General features: G+C 43.9%; 1 protein-coding gene across 4 annotated transcripts in view; it reads right to left on the minus strand.

The window, feature by feature from the left end:
- The window catches only part of SLC35D2 (solute carrier family 35 member D2), a 57,203-nt gene extending 48,874 nt beyond the window's left edge, over positions 1-8,329 (minus strand). For 2 of the 4 annotated variants that reach the window (XM_042964632.1, XM_042964631.1), the window contains exons 1-2: positions 8,159-8,329; positions 1,033-1,066 (exon numbers count right to left, since the gene is read on the minus strand). In XM_042964632.1, the coding sequence (XP_042820566.1) occupies positions 1,033-1,066; positions 8,159-8,310 (186 nt within the window). In that variant the 5' untranslated portion in view covers positions 8,311-8,329. Of the gene's footprint in view, positions 1-1,032; positions 1,067-6,984; positions 7,681-7,763; positions 7,863-8,158 lie in introns of those variants that run through there. The other 2 variants (XM_042964633.1, XM_042964634.1) reach the window with 2 other exon arrangements.
- Positions 8,330-9,618: the final 1,289 nt, after the last annotated feature.

A 9,618-nucleotide genomic window follows, 5' to 3' on the forward strand; every position in this document is an offset into this window, starting at 1 on the left:
TCACTGATCTTTTAGAGTACTTTTTTCTACATTTTTCACACTGAAACATTAAGATGATGTATTTTTGGCATTAAGGAAATATATTATTATATTTTTTATTCCTAAAATGATATTGCAAAGAGTACCTTATCAGCAAAACATTTAACCAGAATAATGTTTAATCATATAAATGACATCCTTCTCAAGATTCACAATTAAAAAATTAATTAACAGACACAATTTTCACAATTTTATGTTTTTCTCCCTATAAATTAAAGCAAAACCAACCAAACAAAAAAAAAAAAAGGTGCCTTTGGTGCCTGTTACCACTTGCCTACTGGAAATCACCAGCATATGATCAAGATAGTAAACAAGCCACAAATTAATATTAATGGGAAATTTCAGAAGCAGCTAAATGGGGTTAGTCTGAAAGTTTATCCAATCTTGTCTTTATACTTGAGAACAAAAATCACAGACTGCAGGAAACAAAATGCAAACATGTTTAGTTAGGCCCACAGAGAGTTTTGTAAAAATCTGAATGTGTTGCTGGCATTTACAAATTTGATGTAAAAATTCAAAATCCCTGCTTCTCTTGGAAAACGTCCAGAGGTGTTAAAATAAGGGCATAGTGAACCCAATCTCATCTCCTGAGTCCTTTCCTCTCAGCACAGTGGCTTAAACTGAGTCCCAAATGCACACTTCAACTTTGGCAACTATATCCTTGTCCCACTCCAGCCTCCAATTTATTCATTTGTTCCCCACCAGGCCTTGAGGCTTTCAGTCTTCTGGCCCCTTGCTTTAAAGGGTAATTAAATTCAATTAAGAAAGCTGAAACAAGTAATTGCTTTTTCCTACAAATACAACTGTTCCTAAATTATAGAAAGACTTAAAATGTGTGTCAATATTTCATGCTGTTTCACCAAAAGTACCATGATCCTCTGGCCCTCCGTCAGCTGAATAAATTTGTAAACCGCAGTCTTAAACAAAAGCACTTAAAATTTCTTTGTGTATAATGACAACTAATTAAGTGGTTAATTTTTCATTTTCACTTACCTGTCCAATTCCAAGAAAAATCGGTGATGGGAAACTATAAAAAACACAGAATAACAATTTTAGCAACTGATAAAAATTTGCAGTCTATAATATGTAATGGCAGGAGTTATTTAAAAATCTTAGACTTTTTTTTCATTCTTAGACCATTAAAACTTAACATAAAATTCATTGACTTTTCATTTGTTCATTTCTTTTCATTTTTAAACTGATTGTTGCTAAACTTGGCAATTTTCTATTGCCCCTTGTCTGTCATCATATTAACAGATAACATGACTATGTATATAGAAAGCCAAAATAATCTGGGGATAAATTATTAGAACAAATAATTTTTAGCAAGGTCACTGGCTACAAGATGAATATATGAAAAAACATCATTTCTATATCTACATGCCAGAAGAAACAAAGTGAAAATTTTAAAGAGATCATTTATAATAACACTAAAAGCACATCAAATAATACTAACTGTATATTTTATGATATTAGGAATTACCTTTAGTTTTTTAGGTATGAAAGGTATTGGGGTGGTGTTTTTTTTAAATGAAAGAGCCCTTCTTATAATTTAGAAATACATCTTGAAATGCATATGATGATATGTTTTTAATTTGCCTCAAAATAACTCGGCGGGCGGGAGGGCACCTGGGTGGCTCAGTCGACTGAGCGTCCAACTTCGGCTCAGGTCATGATTTTGCGGCCTGTGAGTTCAAGCCCCACGTCAGGCTCTGTGCTGACAGCTCAGAGCCTGGAGCCTGCTTCGGATTCTGTGTCTCCCTTGTCTCTGACCCTCCCCCGCTCATGCTCTGTCTCTCTCTCTCTCTGTGTCAAAAATAAATAAACATTAAAAAAAAATTTTTTTTAAACTCTGGGGGGAAATGGTAGGATTGAGTGCAAGGGGGGATACAAATGTAATGAGTTGTTGACACTGGATGACGGCTACTGGGTGATTCATTAGACAGATATATCTCATTTTATCACTCTTCACTTTATTATGCTTTGCAGACACTGCATTTCTTACAAAGTGAGGGTTTGTGGTAACCCTGCCTTGAGCAAGTTTATCGGCACCATTTTTCCAGCAGCATTTGCTCACTTTGTGTCTCTGTGTCACATTTCGATAATGCTCGTGATATTTCACACTTTTTCATTATTATTATTATACTTGTGATGGTGATCTGTGACTAGTGATTATGACTCCCTGAAAACTCAGATGATGGTTAGCATTTTTTTAGCAATAAAGTATTTTTTTAATTAAGGTATGTACATTGTTTTTCAGACATAATGCTATTGCACACTTAACAGACTACAGTATAGTATAAACATAACTTTTATATGCCCTGGAAAACCACAAAATTCAATTGACTCACTTTACTGCAATACTTACTGTATTGTGGTGGTCTAGAACCAAACCCACAACATCTCTGAAGTATGCCTATGCTATTTTTTTTTAAATAATATATCCAGGAACAAACCTAACAAAAGATTAATTAAAGATTACAATAAATGCATTCCATTACAACTGGTGAGAGAAAAAATTCTTTAAAGGCCTGGGATATAAGAGAAGCCATTTTGGATTTCTTTCTAAGTCAGCATAACTACACGTACGCTTTGTTGAAACCAAAAGCCTGATTCATGGCCCACCAAGCATACAATGTACCCCTGCTTTGTGAATGAGTAGCCTAAAAGAAGACCATGTTGTTCTTAAGATAGCAATCAATGCTCCTACTCCCTGTTCCTTGACATTAAAACTTGTGATTCTTGCCTATATGCTAATATATAATCTGAGCTTTTACGAGATGTGAAAACTGTAAAAACCCTGTAAAGCCTGTTCATTCTCTGGAGCTCTTTCTTCTTTGTAAAGAATATGTTTCCTGGGCAGCTGTCCTAACTTAGGCTCGAATAAAGCTCTTACTTTTAGAGACTCCAAAAGGTTTGTTCATTTTGCATCCACACAATGGAAAAGAACAAAGATGAGGACAGATACACACATACATGACACAGATGACAGTGCACAGCAGTGAGGGAAAGATGGTCTTTCAACAAACGGCATTGGGTAAGTTAGATGATACACTTCACACCACATTTAACAAGGCAGCACATCACCTCACCCTGCTCACCACCCAAACCTGCACTGGCTCCCAGTCATTCTCTCAGAGACTCTCCCACACACACACCCCTAGCTCAGCCCTCAATCTGCATGTCAGAGGAAAACACACCTATTTCAGATAGGGCAAGAAGAGAGTAAAGAGCTGACTCGCCTGATCAAAGAAAACAGAATGAATGTCTGGACAGTAACACCATGAGAATGAAATCCATTCTAGTGGATGGATACCAGTTGTGCCACCCAGATACCCCCTTCTACGCTGAGGTATTCATTCCCCAGTTGCCCAAGAACATCCTCAGCTGAAGAAAGCTACCTTGCCAATGGCAAACACCCTCCCTGTGAGCACCCTGCATTCCAAGCCCCACCCCAACTCAGAATTCTGTTGAGTCCTCTCAGCTCCAGAGCCCCTGGGATCAGGCTTTTAACATTTATTCGTTTTTGAAAGACAGAATGTGAGCAGGAGAGGGGCAGAGAGATAGAGGGAGACAGAGAATAGGAAGCAGGCTCTAGGCTCTGAGCTGTCAGCACAGGGCCCAAGGCTGGACTGAAACTCACGAACCACCACGAGATCATGACCTGAGCGGAAGTCGGAAGCTTAAGGGACTGAGCCACCCAGGAGCCCCCAACCCCACAAAATAATTTTAATTTTTTTTAATGTTTACTTTTGAGACAGACAGTGTTAGTGGGGGAGGAGCAGCCAAAAAAAATTAACAGATATTGATTCTAGGTAGGGGGAATATAGATAATTATTTTCTTTGTACTTTTCTGTATTTAAATAATCCCCAATTTTTTAAATGAATTCTTGTAGGAGTGAACGCGAGGAAGTGAAGACAATAAGTGTGTACACAACTGGTAAGACTCAGACTCTGAGAGGAACAGAGAAACGAGGGTCCACGAGGGATCAAAAATGGGTTGTTGTTGCTTAAGAAACCTGAACACGTTTTCAGGGCTAGAGCTGCTGAGGCAGAATGAGGAGGGGGTAGAAGGAGTGGAGCATTGCACCCACAGAGAGGAGAGGGGGACCTTAGGTGGATAAAAGGCTCCCTACATATTAGCATAAGGGCACCGTGGGGGCCTCAAATGACACCTTCCACTTTCTCAATAAAGTATCGGAGAAGGGGAGTGGAGGGCGGGGGGAGAGGGGGCGGGTGGGATTCCAGGAGGCAGGAGAAAGCAGAAAGGAGTCAAAGCAAAACCCCAGAAGAAACGAGTGGGCAGGAAGGAGAGTCAGCTGAGCTTTGCGATCACCACTCTAAAGCTCAGAAGTGGTTTCCCTCCCACAACAGTCTGACTTGCTCAGTGAAGGAAGGAGGCATGCGGCAGGCTGTGCCAGACCAGGGCCAGGCCCAGTGGGCCCCAGAAAGGACTCCAAGGTTGGATGTGGACACCAGCAGGAGACAGCACTGGGCGTGAAAAGCTGGTGGGTCACAGCCAAGCATGCACCCCCCGGGGAGTGTCTGCAGGAAGCAAGGCCACATCGACTGCCAGGGTTCCCCGCAAGGAGTCCCTGAGTCCCCAAGGTTGACACCAGTCCAGATGGAGATCAGGCCTCTTCCTTCTGTGAGTGACAGGAGCTCAGAAGCCACCACAAAAGACCATAAGGAGTGGTACGTCTGGAGCACACAGAGTCTGGGCAGTGGGGAGCCACGAGGACCCCACCCCACCTCCTGGCCACACCTGCGGTGAAACCAACATCCAGCTGCGTCCAGGGGCCAAGGAAGCCAAGGAAGCGGTGTCTTCAGGAGAGAGCAGGTTTTCACCAAAGAAAGAGAAAATTACAAGTTGTTTTTGTTTTTAGTATGGATTTCCAGTTCCCACTGCCCGAGACTCGATACAATATATTTTATAAAAACCTCTCCAAGTAATTCACAGTCCCAGGCAGGTTTGAAAACCACTGTGCTAAATGATCCCAATACCCTAGGATACATAAAGAACTAGACATACAGGAAATACTCATTGAACTGAATACAACTAAGGTCTATATTTTTATTAAGCACCATTAGTAAATTCTTGCATGTCCTAGAGAACAGTGTATTTCAGTGGCAACAAAAAAGCAACTCCAGACCACCCCACCACCCTCATGAATCTGATTCCAAAGACCCACTAGTGTAACCAACTAGCCACAGATTCTTAGGTGACCTTGCTTTTCCCTCCCACCCTAACAGATTCTGAGAGTTCATATCCTTCAAAGATTTCTCTGTCCAACTAGATAAATCTAGCATTACAATGAACCAGATAAGTCTAGCGTAAGAAATAAGGAACACCACTCATCAGACCTGAACCCCAACCAGAAACAATCTGTTCAAAATGCAGGAGAAAAAAAATATTCCTTGAGCTACATTCCCATGACCCTGTGGATTAGGTAATTATCAAAATGCCCTTCTTTCTACTCTACAACACAATATTCTATCTTCAAACATCTAATGTTTGGATCAGATTTTTGTGGTTTATTGTTGTAACCAAATCAACCCAACCCTCCTCCCCTCAAAGATGTGCTCCTAAAGCATTTTGAGATGAGAGAATGAATAATGTTATTTGAACAGGGTTCTCCAACTGCATATTACATTACGGAAATGTGAAATGTTTACTTCTAAGGATTGAAAGAGTTTTGTCTTACAGAGAAAAAAAAACTCCATTTCCTCCTTTAATCATGGACCTCAACATTTTAAAGATGGAAAGGCTAGAGTGTAAGATATCTCATATAATCCTTCCTGGTTGGAGACTTCCCCTTCATCTTCAAAGCACTTAACCACTGTTTACTGGTCCCTGCTTCCAACAAGAAGACACCTGTTTTTGGAGGCAGTGACTGCCATGGCCAGAGAGCACACGGCTCATTCAAGTGCAGAAAATAGAGACCAACCTTCAAACTTCATCCAACATAACTGCCAACCACTCCCAAACAAGCCTATTAGTAGCATTCTCTTATTATTTTTGGTCAAAAATGTTTAGTTTTCTTTTTTGTTCATTAGCAGTGTTGGTGTTTCCCATGGACACCAGCAAGCATGCTTGCAACACACTGGGAGAGACTTGTAAAGAACATCAACAGCTGTAAGATCACCAAAAAATATCCCAGATCTCTCTCTTCCCTCCATATCTGTCTGCTGCTGCCCCTCCCCACAGTCTAAGACATCTTTTAGAATTATCTAGAATACTAGATAATTCCCTGTGCTTCCACCCTGGTCCTCAAGATCATGTTACTCCTCTGCTCAACACTGGCTGGTGGCTCCCATCTCCTGAGAGCCTCCATGGCAGCTTCATAGGCCCTCCAGGATCTAACAATCCATCACCCTCACCTAGTACCATTTCTACCCAAACACCCTTCTCTTTCACGCTTGGAATGTTCTTTCCTCATTTCCTTCGTGTCACTCATCTCTTGGCTCAACTGTCACCTCCTCAGTGAAGCTTCACTGATCACACTGAGATGGCAAACTCCTTCCCATGCCACACTCCCTAACTCCCTTCCCTGCCTTATTTTTCTCTCCTGACCACACAACTGCATCTGACATAATATAAATTCTATCAGTTTATTTACTGATTCAGTAGAAAGCTCCATGTAAGCTTTAGGAGGATAGATATTTGCTCCATGACATTTAGGTTTCTGATCTGCTTTATTCACTCCTATATCTCAAGTGCCTAGAATAGTGCCTGGCACATAATAGGTGCTTAAGAAATATTATTGAGTGAATGAAGGGTCTGATCCTGCCTTTCCTGCCTCCCTCCCCCCATCATCTCTCCTACCTTCTTCCATTTGCTCATTCAGTTCCTCCAACAGAGCAAACTCATGCCCACTTCATCAGACTGCCTGTCTGGAATGCTCTAGCACCAACCGCTCCATCCCAGGCACTCTCATAACATACCTGAAATCACCCTGCTTATTCTTGAACCCACTTCCTTTCTGTCTCTACCAATGGTATGGAATCTCCAGAGCAGTGGCTCTGTGTTGATCACACCTGCTTCTCTGGTGCCTGCAATGGGCTTGGCACACAGTAGGTGCTCAGTAAATATCTGTGGGAGATGTAACCGGCCAAGCACCTGTGGGTCGCAGCTTTCTCAGGTATAACATAAGAAACCTGAAGATACTCTCTGAGGTCTCTTTAGGCTCTTTATAAAATTCTGATTTTACACTCTTGTAGCACAGACAGTATAGTTTACAAAGAGCAGCTTTACTTAAACGGCAGCTCCTGTGAAGCTTTGGAAGGTAATTAACAGGTAATTAACAGGACTGTAATTATCCGGCTTTTGCATTTGAGAAAACTGCTGACTTTGGGTCTGGCCCAACAGGCACAGCCATTAGATGGTGGAACTGGATCTAAATCCACAGTGCTCTCAGTGCTGCTATAAGGATAGCAGAATTAAACAGGATTTTCTAGTCCTTACAAATAGGCTCAAGGAACCAGGAATCTGGTTTACTGCACACTAATCCAAGAAAGTACGTCATGAGAACTTTTTTTCCTCGTCATGTGAACTCCTAATGGTTTTCCCCAGTCTTCTATGAATACACTGGTAATTTGACAATGAATGATCAAACGATAAACATAAACTTATCCGCTTAGGACTCATCTGATTGTTGAACATCTCCACTTGTGTAAACTGTTCGCCTTTAAAGTTCACATTCAGATCACTTGTTTCAGCGCACCGGGGCACTTGAACGCTTTGGGTGTAGCTCTACAAGCGCGCTACGCAGGGTCTCTGTCTCGCAGTAGTAGTAAGCGGTGGAGAGGCGTATCCGCGATTACTGAGAGTAAAACGACTTTGTTAGCTTGTGGCTTGGGTTGTGGAAGGTCCCGGCTCGGTAAAAACGCGGTCAGTGTGTCGAGCCCACAGCCACCCACGTTGGCACCGGAGTCGGCAGTGAGACCCCACGCGCTCCGTTCCTGCCAGCCCGCGGACCCCCGCGCGGCCAACGTGCTGGGAGCGCAGGGGCAGCCCCGTCGCGCCCCGAACCCCGGGACCTCACGCGGCGCCGCGAACGGACGGTCCCGGGACCCGGCGCCCCGCGGACCCCGCCCGACCCCCTGGCGCTCTCCTCACCGGTAGGTGGTCAGCAGCGCCTTGTTGACCAGCACGATGAGGAAGGAGCAGGCCCCGTAAAAGAGCGCCGACAGCAGTTTGGCCACCCGGGAAGGCCCCCGCGCGGACGCGGAATCCGCGTCCGCGCCCTCGGCCTGGCGGCCGGCAGTCATGTCCCGCGGCCGCGCGCCGCCCGCCGGCCTCCGCCACTCTCCGGCCCGCTCCGCCCCAGTTCCGTCCCCGCCCGCGGCCGGCCCGCGAGAGGGCGCGGCCGAAACAGGAAGGGCCGCGGCCGCCCCGAGCGCGCCCCGCCGCTGCGGCGTCGAGGGGCTGGAGCCCGCGTGCCGCAGTGCCCGGGTCTGAGCTCGGCAGAAACGGGGTCCCGAGAGGTGAAAAGTCCTCGCTCCTTCCCAGCGCCCCTCCCGGGGAGACGCTTCAGTTTGGTCTGAACGTTTGTTTTGCCTTTTTTTTTTTTCATACATTTTAAACATATAATTAACGTACAACGAAATGCAGGCTTTACGACCCACAGTTCGTTGTTTGGACAAATGCGTACACCCTTGTAACCACCCAATCAACACATTAACATCACCTCAAAAAGTGCCCTTTGTGCCCCCACTGAAACCAACCCCATCTCATTCTGACTTCTATTGCCGAGTTAGAGGTCCCTTTTTCTAGAATTTCATAAATAAATTTCATGTATGTACTCTTTCAAGGCTTTTTTGTACTCTTCTTTATTGCTTTTGCTTCCCACCCTTGTTTCTTTAACTTGCTGAAGAGGACCACAGTTTGCCTATTCACCAGTTGATGGGCATGTTGGTTGTTCCTCGTTTAGGACTATAACCCAAAATGCTTCCATGACCATTCGTGTACAGGTTCTTCCGTGAACCATTTCCATTTCTCTCCGGTAAACACGAAGGAGGAAAGGTTAAGATGGGTGCAAAGTCTCGAGTCTTTTCTTGCCTCTATGTGCTTTATGGCAAGTTGTCTCCTTACACACGGGCCCATTTCTTTTCTAGGCAAAGGGCAACTAGCTCCATTGTCTGTTGTTCATAGGAATTGAAGAGTCTCCCACAACGGTCTACTTTGACCACACTCTACCTGCTGTAACATTTTGCAGGTAAGTGTCCCCTATTTTCATTCTATACTGAACTTATAAAAATCTTAAAGTCTAAGGGTGCCTGGGTGGCTGAGTCGGTCAGCCATCCGACTTTGGCTCAGGTCATGATCTTGCAGTTCCTTGAGTTTGAGACCCTCATCTGGTTCTGTGCGGATAGCTCAGCCTGGAGCCTGCTCCGGATTCTGTGTCTCCCTCTCTGCCCCTCCCCTGCTGACACTCTGACTCACTCTCTCTCTCAAAAATAAATAAACATTAAAAAAAAATTAAATTAAAAAAATCTGAAACTTTGGCTTTTTAGAAAAGCTGAAGATTTCAAATGAAAGAAACATTTGAGTGTAACTGTATTCATGCCATGCAATTG

The sequence above is a fragment of the Panthera tigris genome, chromosome D4 (genome assembly GCF_018350195.1).
Source record: "Panthera tigris isolate Pti1 chromosome D4, P.tigris_Pti1_mat1.1, whole genome shotgun sequence".
NCBI lineage: Eukaryota > Metazoa > Chordata > Mammalia > Carnivora > Felidae > Panthera > Panthera tigris.